Here is a 14,651-nt window from a genome sequence, read left to right on the forward strand (position 1 = left end):
CCATAACGTTCCATGTTTGTTGTCCATCTCGCCGTTCATTCTTACAATGATGGGTTTGGAGCCGATCCTTGGCTCCAACTCGGCTGAATACTTAGCTGAAAGTCTCAAACCTGGCTCGTGGCAAGAATGTAGTGGTGTAATTCCCTTGATCTTGTTTGCTGCTAATACTGAACAATATGTACACTATATACATATCTACAAACATATACATATAAACATATATCTAAGTCCATACTATATGTACTGGAAGAAGAAACAAGCTGAGAGAAAGAACTGCTGAAGATAGTGAAAGTCTACCAGGTCTACAAGGAGTCTTTGGCAGGGGGAAGGAGGGAGGTTTCGTAAGAATGAATGGCGAGATGGACAACAAACATGGAACGTTATGGTGAGTACATAACTTCTTTATGTTATGTTGTCCTATCTCGCCTTCATTCTTATAATGAAGGGAAAGCATCCCTAGCAACTATTCCCTGGGTGGCTCACGGGAGTACACCTTTAAGCACCTTGGAACAAAAGGATGCCTTGTCCCTGGAGGCCAAACCCACTTTGTAATGAGTGATAAAAGTATGTGAAGTAGACCAGGTAGCTGCTGCACAAATATTATCTATGGGAATTCTGGCTTGAAAAGCAGATGACGTAGCCATTGCTCTAGTGGAATGAATCTTAACTTTGAAAGGTAAAACTTAGTGATTTGAGTTATAGATGAATGTAATACAATTTGAAAGCCAATTAGAAAGAGTAGTTTGAGACTGAGGATCCTTTTTTTGCATCAGGGAATAATACAAATAATTGGTCAGATTTTCTGAAGTTTTTGGTTCTATGCAACTAGAATCTGAGTTGTATGTGCACGTCCAGTTGATGTAATTTATACTCTGCTCTGTTGCTATGATTAGGAAAGAACACAAAGTTCTATGGATTGGTTTATGTTGTTTGGAGAAGAGACTTTAGGTAGAAATGATGGGTTTGTATGTAAGGATACCTTATCCTTATGAAAAATCAAATATGGTGGTTTAACAGAAAGAGCCTGCAATTTTGACACCTTTCTAGCAGACGTTATCGCCACTAGAAACAAGGTCTTCCATGAAAGGAACTTGAGGTCTGAAGATGAAGAGGCTCGAAGGGAGATAACGTGAGATGGAACAAAACAAAATTTAGATCCAAAGGAGAAAGAGGTTCCTTAAAGGGAGGTCTTAATAAGGAAGCACCTTTTAAGAAGGCTCTACACAACCTATGTGACATTAAATTAGAAGTAGAATCACCAATATGAAAATATGAAATTGCAGCAAGTTGAACCTTGATGGTTGCTGCAGCTGAGGCTTGTTGAAACAGTTCCGCCAAAAATTCCAAAAAAGAATGAATAGGTGCAGAAAAAGGTTCAATGTTCTTAATCTTGAGCCCAAAAGGAAAACCTCTTCCATTTACTAGAATACAGCTTTCTAGTGAAAGCTTTATGGGAGAACATTAAGATATGTCTAACCGTAGGAGTGAAATTATGAAGCCTGACTAAATTGGGAAGTGGAGTATCCAAGCTGTCAGTTTTAGGGTGTGGAGAGAAGGATGAAGCTCCCCTGACATATGAGTCAGTAGATCTGACACTGGCTCCAGAATCCAAGGCTTCTCCTAAAGATGAGGCCAAAGGAAGGGGAACCAAATTGGCGAGGCCAGTAAGGAGCAATGAGAATAATCCTGCTTCCTGAGCATTGTGTTTTCTGAATTACAACGGGTATGAGAGGAAATGGTGGAAAGATATATAGAATTCACGAGGGCCAATTGTGAACAAGAGCATCTCTCGGTGTCTCCCCCGGAGGGGGGATTAGGGTAAAGTAGTTGCTGCACTTGGCACTCATGGGAGTGGCAAAGAGATTGCAGCAAGGCTGTCCCCATGTTTGGAAAATCATTTTCACTGCATTTTGATTGAGATAACACTTGTGAGGCATTTGAATAGCTCTGCTCAGCTTGTCCGCTATCACACTGGACTTTGCTGGAATGTGCATTGCAATTAGAAAGCGGTGGGAAGAAACTGCCCATTGCCATACTCTTAGGGCTTTTCGATAAAGGGGGGGTAAGATCTGGTTCCCCCCTGATTGTTTATGTACCAAACCACAAACATATTGTCTGACTGGACCACAATAGTCCCTAGAGAGAGAGCGTCTTGAAGTGCTTGCAATGCAAGAAGCGCAGCTCTCATCTCTAGAACATTTATATGCAAGTGAGCCTCATTTTCTTGACATGTACCTTGGACTGTTCTTCCCAGATAATCCCCCCCACCCTATCTGGGAAGCATCCATGGTCACTGTAGCTATTGGTTGAAGTGGAACAACGGGTCTGCCCATTGTCACATGAGTGGAGTGTATCCACCATCTCAAGTCGTTCTTGCAAGATTCCGTTATTCTTATCAGATGAGACATTGGAAGCTCTTGAAGTGACCATTGGGAGAATAATAGCCATTGAAGAATCCTCATGTACATTCTGGCAAGAGGGACCAGTGTATTTGTGGAGGCCATTGTTCCTAATAAGCGTAGAATTATCTTTGCTTTCGCTTTGATCTTGGGACGGAGGTGAAGTATTTGCTGTCTGAGTGCTATAACTCTTTCTGTTGGAAAACGTGCTACCATAGATGAAGTGTCTAGATCTGCGCCTATGAATGTAATATGTTGACATGGCAACAAGGCAGATTTTTTAAAATTTACTGTAATTCCCAGTTGATTGTATTTGTCCAAAGTTAGATCTCTGGCTTGTAGAAGTAGATGCTTGGTGGGCAGATAGGAGCCAGTCATCTAGATAGGGAAACACACGGAATCCTAGATGTCTCAAGTGAGCCGTGACTACTGCCATAGATTTGGTGAACACACTGGAGGCTGTAGTGAGATCAAAGGGCAGAGCTCTGAACTGGTAATGGCTGCCTCCCAGCCGAAAGTGTAAGTACCTTCTTGATGTCCTGTCCATTTTTATGCGGTAGTAAGCATCCTGAAGGTCTATCGAGCACAAAAGGGAAGAATAGACTGCAGTGTCACCATTCAGAACTTTGACTTCTTGACAGATTCATTTAACTTGGTTAGGTCTAATATGGGCCTCCAGTCCCCTGTTCTTTTTGGCACTAAAAAGAATCTTGAGTAAGTTCCGAATCCTATTTGGTCTGCAGGGACTTCTTGGGTGACTCTTCTGTGGAGCAACTTTTGAATTTCTATAGTTCGTTGTTCCCTTAGAATGGGTGGAACATCTGGGAGTGTTTTGGTCTGTGGAACAGGTTTGGAAAAAGGGATGGAGTATCCTCTGGATATTATATTTAGTACTCATTTGTCAGTTGTGATATTTCGCCAGGCTTCTGGGTACATTGATAAATGTCCCCCGACTGCCTCCAGAGTAGAGCAGTTGGGCCTCCTTTCAAGAGCGCTGATAAGTATGTCTGTGAAAGGAATCGCAGTCACCCTGGTTTTGTGGGCCCCCTCTGCCTCTGGGGCAGTGTCTACCATTATTACCTCCCCCTCTGCCCTTGGGGAAGCTATCACCTCGTGTGTCTTGGAAAAATCTCTGGGATCTTTTGAACCACATCTATCCGCTTTTCTGACCTTTAGGATAAGGTCTTGAAGGGACAGACAAACGTACTTCAAAGGCAGAGAGAGTTTTCCCTTCCTGCTCGCACCGTGTTAGAGTGTCTTTTACTCTGGATCCAAAGGGTGAGGAACCATCAAAAGGGGAGTTTAGTAAAGGTAGACTTAAAGGGCTCAGCAAAATTGCACAAGCGCATTCAGGAGTGTCTCCTAAGGGAAACTCCAAAACCCGCTGCCCTGCTCTCTCCATCTGCTGCATGTGATATGAGCCTCATGGAAGAGTTGACAATGGAATTTAAGGTGGACAGCTGGGAGGAGACCTTCTTGTTCACCCCCACAGCTAATGAACCTTGTAGAGTATCTCCTAGCTCTTTAAGGAGATCTCTTTGTAGCCACATGAAATGGGATAAGTAGTTCAGCGATCACAGTGAGAAAGTCGCTGAAGAAAAGATACGCTTCTCATATATGTCCATCATTCAAGAGTCTTTATTCGGAGGATGAACAAATGAGGAAGTCTCTGCAAGTACCTTCTTGGTGGCTGTTGCCACCACCATAGCATCTATGGGTACTCCCTTTGTTAGAAATTCCTTGCCCAAAGGAGCTGACAAAAGTTTTTTGGCCTCCGAGGGATGGGTTCCGTAATGCCGTGTGACTCCCATGCCTTTCGAGTATCCAAGTCCATTAGTTCATCGAAAGGCAAAGACACCCAGGAAGCTGAAGGTTGAGACCCAAAAGCCTTCAGGTACACTGACTCCTCATCAGAAGGGGTGGTGGTCTGCCAGCCACCTCTTTGGTTGAGAATCTCTAGAATATTTGCAAATGAGATATCATCAGAGGATGATCATGGGAACCCTTCCGACTCATTGAGGTCAGTGTCTGAAGTAATGGACTCCTCTGGGGAGTCAACATGCTTCCTCTTGCAGGTTCTCTTCCAAGGTGGCTCCTCAGAAGGATATTCTGGGGAAACTTTGGATGAGAGGGGTTCACTGAATGGGGGATCCTGAGGCTCTGGGTCTCTGCTGTATAGAGGAATGGGTGGTGCTGAGATAGTAGATGGTGCCTTTGGGGGACGAGTACTGGTATCCTTCTGTAGTGATGAATGGGTAGACAACATGCTCATCAGCTCAAAGGTGGATCCCGCTAGCTCCAAAGACTCCCACCGGCTCCAAGGAGACAGAGGAAAGCAACGGAGCCAATGAGATCAGACCTGAGGCTGATGTGGGGGCCGAGCTAACCCGAGCCAATGCTCTGAGGGGTAGGCTCAGCACTGAAGAGGATCAGGACCAACCAGGGATCCTTGGCTAACAGACTCACTGAATGGCACCAAGAGAATCGGAGCAGATGTCAGCTCCGTGAACACCGAAGGGGGTCTCAGAACCAATGGGTTCACAGTAAGTGGTACTGAGCACTCCGGCTCCGAAGGAGGACCAGCTTGGCTTGGAGGAGGAACAACAGTGGGCACAGTAGGTTCTGAGACCAAATGGGTGGGAGCCGAGAATAATTTAGTCAGCGCCGGTGACTTGAGGAGTCTACGCACCACCCGTTCCACGTCATCATCTGATAAGCTTCTTGTAGACCTGGAAGATAGGGAAGGAGATCGAGACCTATGGAGGATTGGTGATCTCAAAGTCAGAGAAACCATTGAAATCTCAATGGGCCAACTTCAACTGAAGGTATCTTGCAGCTCTGAAGGCTTTGGAGCCAAAGTACCAGGCCTATCAACCAAGAGGACTTCTGACGGCTCCAAGGACTGTGGAGCTAAGGAAGTAGTGGCCTTTGAAATTTTTGGAAGTTTGACTGGTGGCTCCAATATAGCGGGAGACTGTGTTTTATGAGATTTATCCTTTTCTGAGGAAGGAGATGAAAAAGAGGAGGAAGAGCTATGAATGGCTTCCTCAAAAGAAGGCTTTAAGAGCCCTTTTAGAATCAACTTGTTTCTTCTTTCCTGAAGAACTCTAGCACTAAATGAGTGATAGAAGGAGCAGTCTTCTTGGAGATGAATGGCATCAAGGCAATAAACACAAACAACATGTCCATCTATGATGGACATTTTTTGTGAGCACTTTTGACATTTTTTAAAGCCCAAAAGCTTGTTCTCTCTCTTTTTGGTCTTTAGACATTTTCAAGAAAAAAACCTTAAAGGCAATAGCAAAACAACAACAGCAAATATTTATTAGCTAAGACTAATAGGGTATAGATACAGGACAACACAAGGAGTAACAACTAGGGAAAGAAAAACAGAACCTCTAACTAAAACAGTTCTGTTTTCCACACAAAACAATAAAACAGTACAAGCCCTCTAACTTAAATGGGCGTATAGCTCTCTAACTTAAACGAGCTCTAAAGACACTAACAAAAAACAACAGCCACTACACAGGAAACCAAAGGGGCCTAGAAAGCAATGGCAAAAGCCATGCTAAAGGGGAAAAAAAACATCACTATTTAACAAAAAGCAGCAAAGAGACATGAGTTAAACGTAGTAAGAGTAAAGCTAAATATATGCAAAAATAGCAAGTTTTGACAAATGTAATTAAAAAATATATAACAACTTAGCCATGACCAAGATGAGCGCATCCAACCTCGTAAAGCTGCAAATGAGATCTGGGGAATTACACCACTGCATTGTGGGATACCTTCTTGCCACGAGCCAGGTTTGAGACTTTCAGCTAAGTATTTGGCGGAATTGGAGCTCTGAACCCATCATTGTAAGAATGAAGGTGAGATAGGGCAACATAACATCAATAGTTTTAAAATCTATGGATGAGAAAAGAACTATTGCCTATTAAGAACAAAATATTCACTAACACATGAAGAAACAAATAAGAGTAGTAAATAAACCCCAAATTAAGGGATAAAAGCATGAAGGGAGGAACAAGATGATTACAGTTATAGGACACATCTTGTGCCAAATTCTAGACCAAAGTAGAGGCTGGTCACCTTTAGTCTTATCTTGATAAACAACTTTGGGTAGCATATGATATCTGTAGATTAAGTAGTAATTCACTGAGCAGGAAGTTTCTTATCTCCAAAATATTTCAGTGCAACTAATTTAGTATATGATAACATTATGGCTTTAGGTGCCAAGATAAACTTGGCAAGTTTACTTTTAATTATGTAATTATGTTCAAGATTTTAACTGGAATAGATTGACAGGAACAACATATATAAAACAGCATGGGCAAATTTCCGCTTTACTATCCATACCATAAAAATTCAAAAACTTTAATATTTAATCAATTTTTCAGATCATTTTAATACCGTGTTTCCCTGAAAATAAGACTGGGTCTTATTTTTTTTTTTTGCTCCAAAAGACGGATTAGGGCTTATTTTCAGGGGATGTCTTTTTTTTTCATGTACAACAATCTACATTTAGTTATGTGCAAAAATCTACATTTATTCATGTGCACAAATCTGCATTTATTCATATACAAAAATCTACATTTATTCATGTACACAACTCTACATTTATTCCCGTTATCGGGGCAACAGTTCTAGGTAACGCGTTAACAGTTGTGTGAAAATTCTACATAAACAGTGCAACAAACATTTCACCTTCAGAATATCTACACCTTAGCTTTCACAGTGCAATATTTCATGCTTAACAGAACGTGCAGAAAAAATCTCAATTCATGTGTTGCAGTCAATTAAAAATGCTAAGTTTCTGCAACACACAAAATACACGTACAAAAGAACCATATACACTTAAAATAAATCTAAATGTCTTACATAAACAGCAATGGTTTGCCATTCTAAATTGTCCTTGACCAAAATAAATTTGCAAATTATTTTCCATTGCCAGTTTAAGCACATTTTGTCTCACCTTACAGAAATAACTGTGTCAAAAGATTAAGTACTAACATCCCAAGAAGAATAAAACAGGTGAAAAACTGTTACTTTTTGAGTGGTGTTGCTTTCTTTTTTCCTTACCCAAACCATAAGAGAAGATTGATGGAAAATTATGAAAATGAAGTCTGGGAACTAGTGGTACACATAGAATATATATGTGTTCAGCCTTACTTTGTAATTACCCCCTTAATAATTTTTATCAAGGAGATAATTTTTTTTGAATAATGAAATGTTACCTTAATACCGTAGAATAAGGTAACAAAAAAAACTGATGAGAGCTTGCTGGCAGCTGAAAGCACAAGCAATCCATTCCGTTGCCCTGATAATGGAAACTCTCCAAACCCCCTAATTCTGGGCTGAATTTCTTGCGACTCCATTTACTATAGAACCATTGGCCTCAATATGTCATGTCCAGAAATAGAGTTCTCATTAAATGAGCACTTCTTGTCCATGTAACCTGCTCGTAGTGCATTGGCAACACAGCTGTCAGTGATTTTATCCAATGAATTCTTCACCCAAGTTACGACCTCTTGCAGGCTAGACTTCACAAAGTTTCCACACTGATTTCTCTCCATTCTATTTTCAATGTAGTCATTGAGTTCCATGCACAAATGGTCCTTGAATGGCTTGTTTATTGCGATATCAAGAGTCTGGAGATAGGCAGTCATTCCTGCAGGAATCATTACTTGATCTATTCTTCTCTCTGCAAGGAAGTTCTTCATGTCTTTAGCGCGGTGAGTGCTGGCTGAATCCCAGACTAGCAGACCTCTTTTGCCACCTCACAAAACAAGTGGCAGCATTAGATCGACCCACTTCCTTATAACTGCTTGTGTGCACCAGGCTTTTTCGGTTTCAAGAATGTAAATGCTTGAAACACATTCAATCTTATCTTTCTTGCCTTTACTAATGATTAGAGGTGGTGTTTTCTTTCCATCCAGATGAATTGCCAAAATACAGGTAACGTGCACTTTCGTAACCAGTGGACGGAATGTAGATTGATGAGGCACCCCTGTGATAATTTGTTTTTTGACATCCTTGGCCCATATACACTGCAGTTTCATCCATAGCAATCATGTTGGAGAGTTGGTATTTAGAAAAGTCGATGCCATCAACAAAGGACTTGAATGCAAGTGCATGTTTAATAACATCAGTATCTTCCAGCTTGAACAGTGTTTCGATCTTCTTAGAAACAGTTCATATCGCTGAAGGAAGCCATCCAGCCAGTGTTGTGAAGCTTTGAATTCTTCTGGAGATATTTCTAACTGTGATGCCATTGCAAGGGCAAATGCTTGAATATCAGCCTTGTGCACAACCAAAGCCTTTGCCTTCCTGTTAGCAATCCATTCACAGATGATATCTTCCAGCTCAGGAAATAATGGTTGCCGACCTGATCCACAATTGCATTTATTAGCATTTCCCTAAGCCACCTGTTGACTGAGGTTATTGTACTCTGCTCGCCATTTTCAACCAATCAGGGATCCAACTTCTTCTCTTTGTAGAAAGCCGTAAGACTCTGTCCCTGGGAGTCCTCCATAATTCCTTTCTTGTACTCCACAGAATAGCTCTTTCTTTTTGCACTCATCTAGTCTGGGGGGGGGTTAATTGAAGAGTTATGAGACAGGAGTGGCAACAAAAATGATGACTGTTAAGAAGACACAACCACACCCATTCATTATCAAGTGCGTACGTTATTCGTGGGCTGTGTCTGTACTTGGATTGGTCATACAGTACACTTGGCAGTATTTATGGGCCAAGGATCTCAAATGACAAGTGTGAGTGAGGATATTTGCAGATTAGGGTAAGATTAAGAATCGTGGAGGACTCCCAGGACAGAATCTTATGGCTTTCTGCAAACAGAAGAATTTGGATCTACGAATGGACCAAAAATGGTGAACAGAGTATGATAACCTCAGTCAACAGGTGTCAATAATATTATTTACATTTAATATCTATATACGGCTGATGATCCTAACTAGGGCTTATTTTTGGGGTATAGCCTATACTATGACCATCCTAAAAAATTATGCTAGGGTCTATTTTCTGGCTAGGTCTTATTTTCGGGGGAAATACAGTGGATATCTAGCATTTTTGTAATTATGACATGTCATTTTACAAAAATGAACTACTTATAAGGACATGGGAACTCTTATTTCATCAGCCTTTACATTTTCGCATAATGTCAACAGTGTAAGAAAATATGCAGTTTTTAGTTGGAAGGTTGTTTAGTACAATCTTTTTAAGATAGGAAAACAGTCTAACTCAGCTTTACAAAATTTATATTTGACCTGTATTGGAATAGAAAAATATGTTTTATATATATATATATATATATATATATATATATATATATATATATATATTAAAAAAAAATCTTAATTTATTGGAAGTCAAAGACAATTTGCTAAAAGAATGCCATTAGATTGTCATCTGGAGTATACTGACAGATGTAGGAAGTTGAATCTTTACTCTTTAATTTATAGATATTTTAGAGGTTCAATAATTCATGCATACAGTATATTTTGTGATGAGATATTACAAACTACTTAAATATTATTTTAACTAACAACACAAGAGGTCATAGATATGATAAATTGAACTTCTTAGTAAATCCACATAAGATAGCATTAAGAAGTAAATTTCTGACTCAAACCATTCCAAGGATATGGCTTTGAATCTTAACTGTTTTTTAAAAAATTGATTTTTGGATTGGAGGTAATGTTTATAATGATGTGTTTAATGAGGCAGTGTTCCTAGATGGCCTTAGGGCCTGAACACTGGTATATTTTTATTTTTTTATTTATTTGTCTTTTTTTACTGGGAAAATCCAAATGGGTAATACCCATTTTCAATGGAGGCCTGGGCAGAAAATCTCCAATTGCTTATATTGTATTATACGAAGCTCTAGTCAAATACAGTGTAGTTACATTTCTATTTACATTTATACACAAACAGTAGTTACATTTATACATTCTAAGATTTTACAGAGGTTGAAGTTACTAAAGAGAAAGCACATGTGCAACTTAGTGGATTGCACAGGTAGCAGTTATGTATAAAATTGTTTTGTCATTTTGGCGAGAGGTTGAAAATACACAGTGGATATAAAACATTTACACACCCCTGTTAAAATGCCAGGCTTTTGTGATATAAAAAATGAGACCACAATAAATCATTTCAAAAATTTTCCCCACATTTAATGTGACCTATAACCTGTACAATTCAACTGAAAAACAAACAAATCTGTTAGGGGAAAAATATAAAAAATAAAAAACATGCAATATGCTGGTTGCATAAGTGTGAACACCCTTAAACTAATACTTTGTTGTATGTGCACACCCTTAAACTAATACTTTGTTGAAGCACCTTTTGATTTAATTGCAGTACCATGCCACCACCATGCTTTACCGTGGGGATGGTGTTCTTTTGGTGATGGGAAGTATTGTTTTTGCACCAAACGTACCTTTTGGAATTGTGGCCAAAAAATTCAATCTTGGTCTCATCAGACCATAACACATTTTCCCACATACTTTTGGGAGACTTGATGTACCATTTTGCAAATTTTAGCTTGGCCTGGATGTTTTTCTGTGTAAGAAAAGGCTTCCGTCTTACAACTCTACCCCACAGTCCAGACATGTGGAGAATACAGGAGATTATTGTCACATGTAGTACACAACCAGTACTTGCCAGAAATTCCTGCAGCTCCTTCAGTGTTGCTGTAGGTCTCTTGGCAGCTTCCCTAACCAGTTTTCGTCTCGTCTTTTCATCAATTTTGGGGGGGCATCCAGTTCTTTGCAACATCACTGCGATCCCATATTTTCTCTACTTTTTCATAACTGTCTTCACTGTGTTCCATGGTATATCCAATGCTGTGGACATTTTTTTTTACCCTTCTCCTGACTGATACTTTTCAGCATTGAGATCCCTTTGATGCTTTGTAAGCTCTCTGCGAACCATGGCTTTTGCTATAGCAGGCAAATGAGTAAATGTCAGAAAAATCCTACTAGGACAGTTGAACTTTATTTGGGGTTCATCAAAATCTCTTTAATTGACGGCAGGTGTGTACTCAAGAAGAGTGAATGCTGCAATTAAATCAAAAGGTGCTTCAACAAAGTATTTGTTTAAGGGTGTGCACACACAACAAAGTATTAGTTTAAGGGTGTGCACACTTATGCAACCATCATATTGTGCATTTTGTATTCTTTATATTTTTTCCCCTAACAAATTTGTTTGTTTTTCAATTGAACTGTACAAGTTATAGGTCACATTAAAGGTTGGAAAAGTTTTGAAATGATTTACTGTGGTCCCATTTTTTATATCACAAAAACCTGGCATTTTAACAGGGGTGGGTAAACTTTTTATATCCCCTGTATAGATCGCTGTTCAGTTATGTGACTTGAGGCTCAGTTTTACTAGAAATATTTCAGTCTGGAATTGCCAAGGACATTAGATACAGTTAATAGTATTACATTATCTGATGTGAAGTTATTACTTCAGTCAGGAGACAATCTACTATCCCTAACTGTGGTGAATGGAAATAGGAACTGAGAATCAACTGTCTTTCATTTAATAAGGTCAAATGGCAAACATCTACAAGTCTGCCACATAATATTCACTGAAAATGTCTTCCTATTTCTGTTGGGACAGTGAGGCTTGGTTTGGGCAGTGAGGACATACAGGCGAGAGGCTGGAATTGAACTTATTTAGTTTTGATGGGGTATAGTATACATTGTTATTTATCATAATTTGTGTATATAGCAGCTTCTTAAAAGGAATGAATTTTATGCGCACACACACACACACACACACACACACACACACACAAAACACGCAAACACATGCGCACGCAACACAGATACACAAACACACACACACAAATATACACACACACACACACATACATGCATGAACATACACACACACATATACACACGCATGCACACAGATACACACACACAGATATACACACACACACACACACAGATACACGCACACACACACACAGATACACACACACACACATACAGATACACACACACACACACACACATACAGATACACACACACGCACACATATAGATTTTGAATAATAGCTTTTTTGGTCTGTCTTTGTGACATGCTGGTTAACATTTAACATTGACTTCTCAGAAATGAAGGTAACCTTTTCTCAATTATCATTCTGGACCTCTCAAAAGCATTTGACATGGTCTTACACTCCAAACTGTTAAACACACTATCAGAATTTAAAACCAGCCAATCCACACTCACCTGGTTCCAGAGTTATCTTAGTGGGAGGCAGTAAGCAGTCAAATGAGGTAACTCCCTCTGCCCACTGCTGTCAGTCACCTTAGCGCCACTAATGAAGCCATGTTAATACAATGTGCCGATGACTATATCTTCATTTGTACAGCCCCCACACTCCTCCATCTTCAGGAAATAACAAAGCATGCCTTTTCTAAAGTAGAAACCTGGCTAACCAATGCCCAGTTAATACACAATCCCAACAAAACTGTTTCATGATACAAGATCTCCAGACCCCTCTTAGCTATTCAAAATCACCTCAGCAAACAATACCATCATTACCCCAGTCTCCCACACCAAACTCCTGAGATTAGTAATAGACCAAAACATGAACTTTGATCTCCACATTAATCAAACAATCAAAAAAAAGTCCACAAAAAATAGTTAGCTTGCACAGAAACAAACTTCTCCTCACATAAAATCCAGAATCTCCATTGCCAGAACCTTCCTTCTCTCCACACACCTATATACATCTCCCATTATTATTAACCTCAAGAAAACTTGCATAAACAAACTAGATAACTGCTATACTAAAATAGCAAAGTTCACTACAGATGCCAGCTACACATCCCATCACTGCCACGCTCTCAAAGAACTCTCTTGGCTAGAATTCCCCCAATCTACTAATGTTTAACCAGCTCTCCATGGCCCACCAAATACTCAACCAACCTGAAAAAAGACCCGCCTACTTACTCACTATTCCAATAACCGGACCCTGCGCTCCAGTAACAAAAACCTAGTAAACATCACTAAAAGTAGCAATAATACTGGTGACTCGCTATACTTAAACAGCATTGCCAAAATCTGGAGCTCCCTACTCATCGATATTAGATCCACCTCCAGCGCCACCAAGTTTAAGAAACTACTAAAAGATCACCTAACATCTACCTGGCTCTGCTCATGTACTAATCCTGGATAACTTTCCCTCACTCAGATATAACCTCAACCTACACTTCTATCCAGTATAACTCCTGTAACCTACTTCTCCCTTACCTACATCCCCTTGTCTTCCTCGCAGTTGCAAACTGTATTCTGTCAGATAACATACTAAATGTACTATACAAGCTTAAGAAAATGTAAGACATGCTGTACTGTATTTGTACTTTGTGTGTTAATCTCATCTTTCTTGTATATATTTTTGTTGATTAATCTCCTATTTATATAAATTGCTTTACTATTCTCTGCTAGATTGTAAGTAGAAGCATATAAGCTGTATAGTAAATTTTTCTTTGTTGTACTAGACATGTATTAGTAAAAATGTACATTGCTGGAGATTTTCTCCTCGGGCCTCTGCTGAAAATGGACACTGTTGTCCACTCGGACCATTCCGATAAACAAATGCTAAATAAATAAATAAATAAAATTGTAACAGAGGCTTTTAATATATGTTTCTCTTTTACTTTAAGTTACTATGACATTCACATAGAGTTGAAAGGAAGGCAAACCTTTATAATTATGCTTGAAATAATTGTGAATATTAATATCAAAAACAGATAACTGAAAATAAAAATGCTGATACCATTTCTTCAATGGTAAAATACTTTCCTTTTCATTGTAAAATATTTACAAGGTTAAAACACACAATGGATACATTCTAAGTAAAAAGGTTATGTTTAGTTAAGATAAACTGCTCTCTTACTTGTAGGTGATGGCTGTGGTATAGCTGTAGTTCTGATCGTATTAGCTGAGGAACAAAAAATGAAAAATGTAAATATACAGCAGACTTCATTGTCTTACATGGAACACTACAATTATATTCTGAATCTGAATTTGAACAAACAACTTTGTTGCACACCATTCTGTTTTTTTTAGCAATGATATACTTTATTTTTTTCCAAAATCTCTTTAGTTGAATTTTCAGATATTAACAGCGATACATCCAATCAAACACACAAAACAAACAGTACATACAAAAAGGAAACATTCAAGAAACTAACAACACAAGAAATATATATACAC

General features: G+C 39.2%; 1 protein-coding gene across 1 annotated transcript in view; it reads right to left on the reverse strand.

Annotated features, from left to right (window-relative positions):
- Positions 1-14,651, reverse strand: part of LOC122791368 (mucin-6-like) — a 451,712-nt gene that overhangs the window by 127,667 nt on the left and 309,394 nt on the right. Inside the window, exon 6 of the mRNA XM_044059083.1 lies at positions 14,332-14,376. Within this exon, the coding sequence (XP_043915018.1) occupies positions 14,332-14,376 (45 nt within the window). The remainder of the gene's footprint in view (positions 1-14,331; positions 14,377-14,651) is intronic.

The sequence above is a fragment of the Protopterus annectens genome, chromosome 17.part0 (assembly GCF_019279795.1).
Source record: "Protopterus annectens isolate FY-2018-M chromosome 17.part0, PAN1.0, whole genome shotgun sequence".
Taxonomy (NCBI): Eukaryota; Metazoa; Chordata; order Ceratodontiformes; family Protopteridae; genus Protopterus; species Protopterus annectens.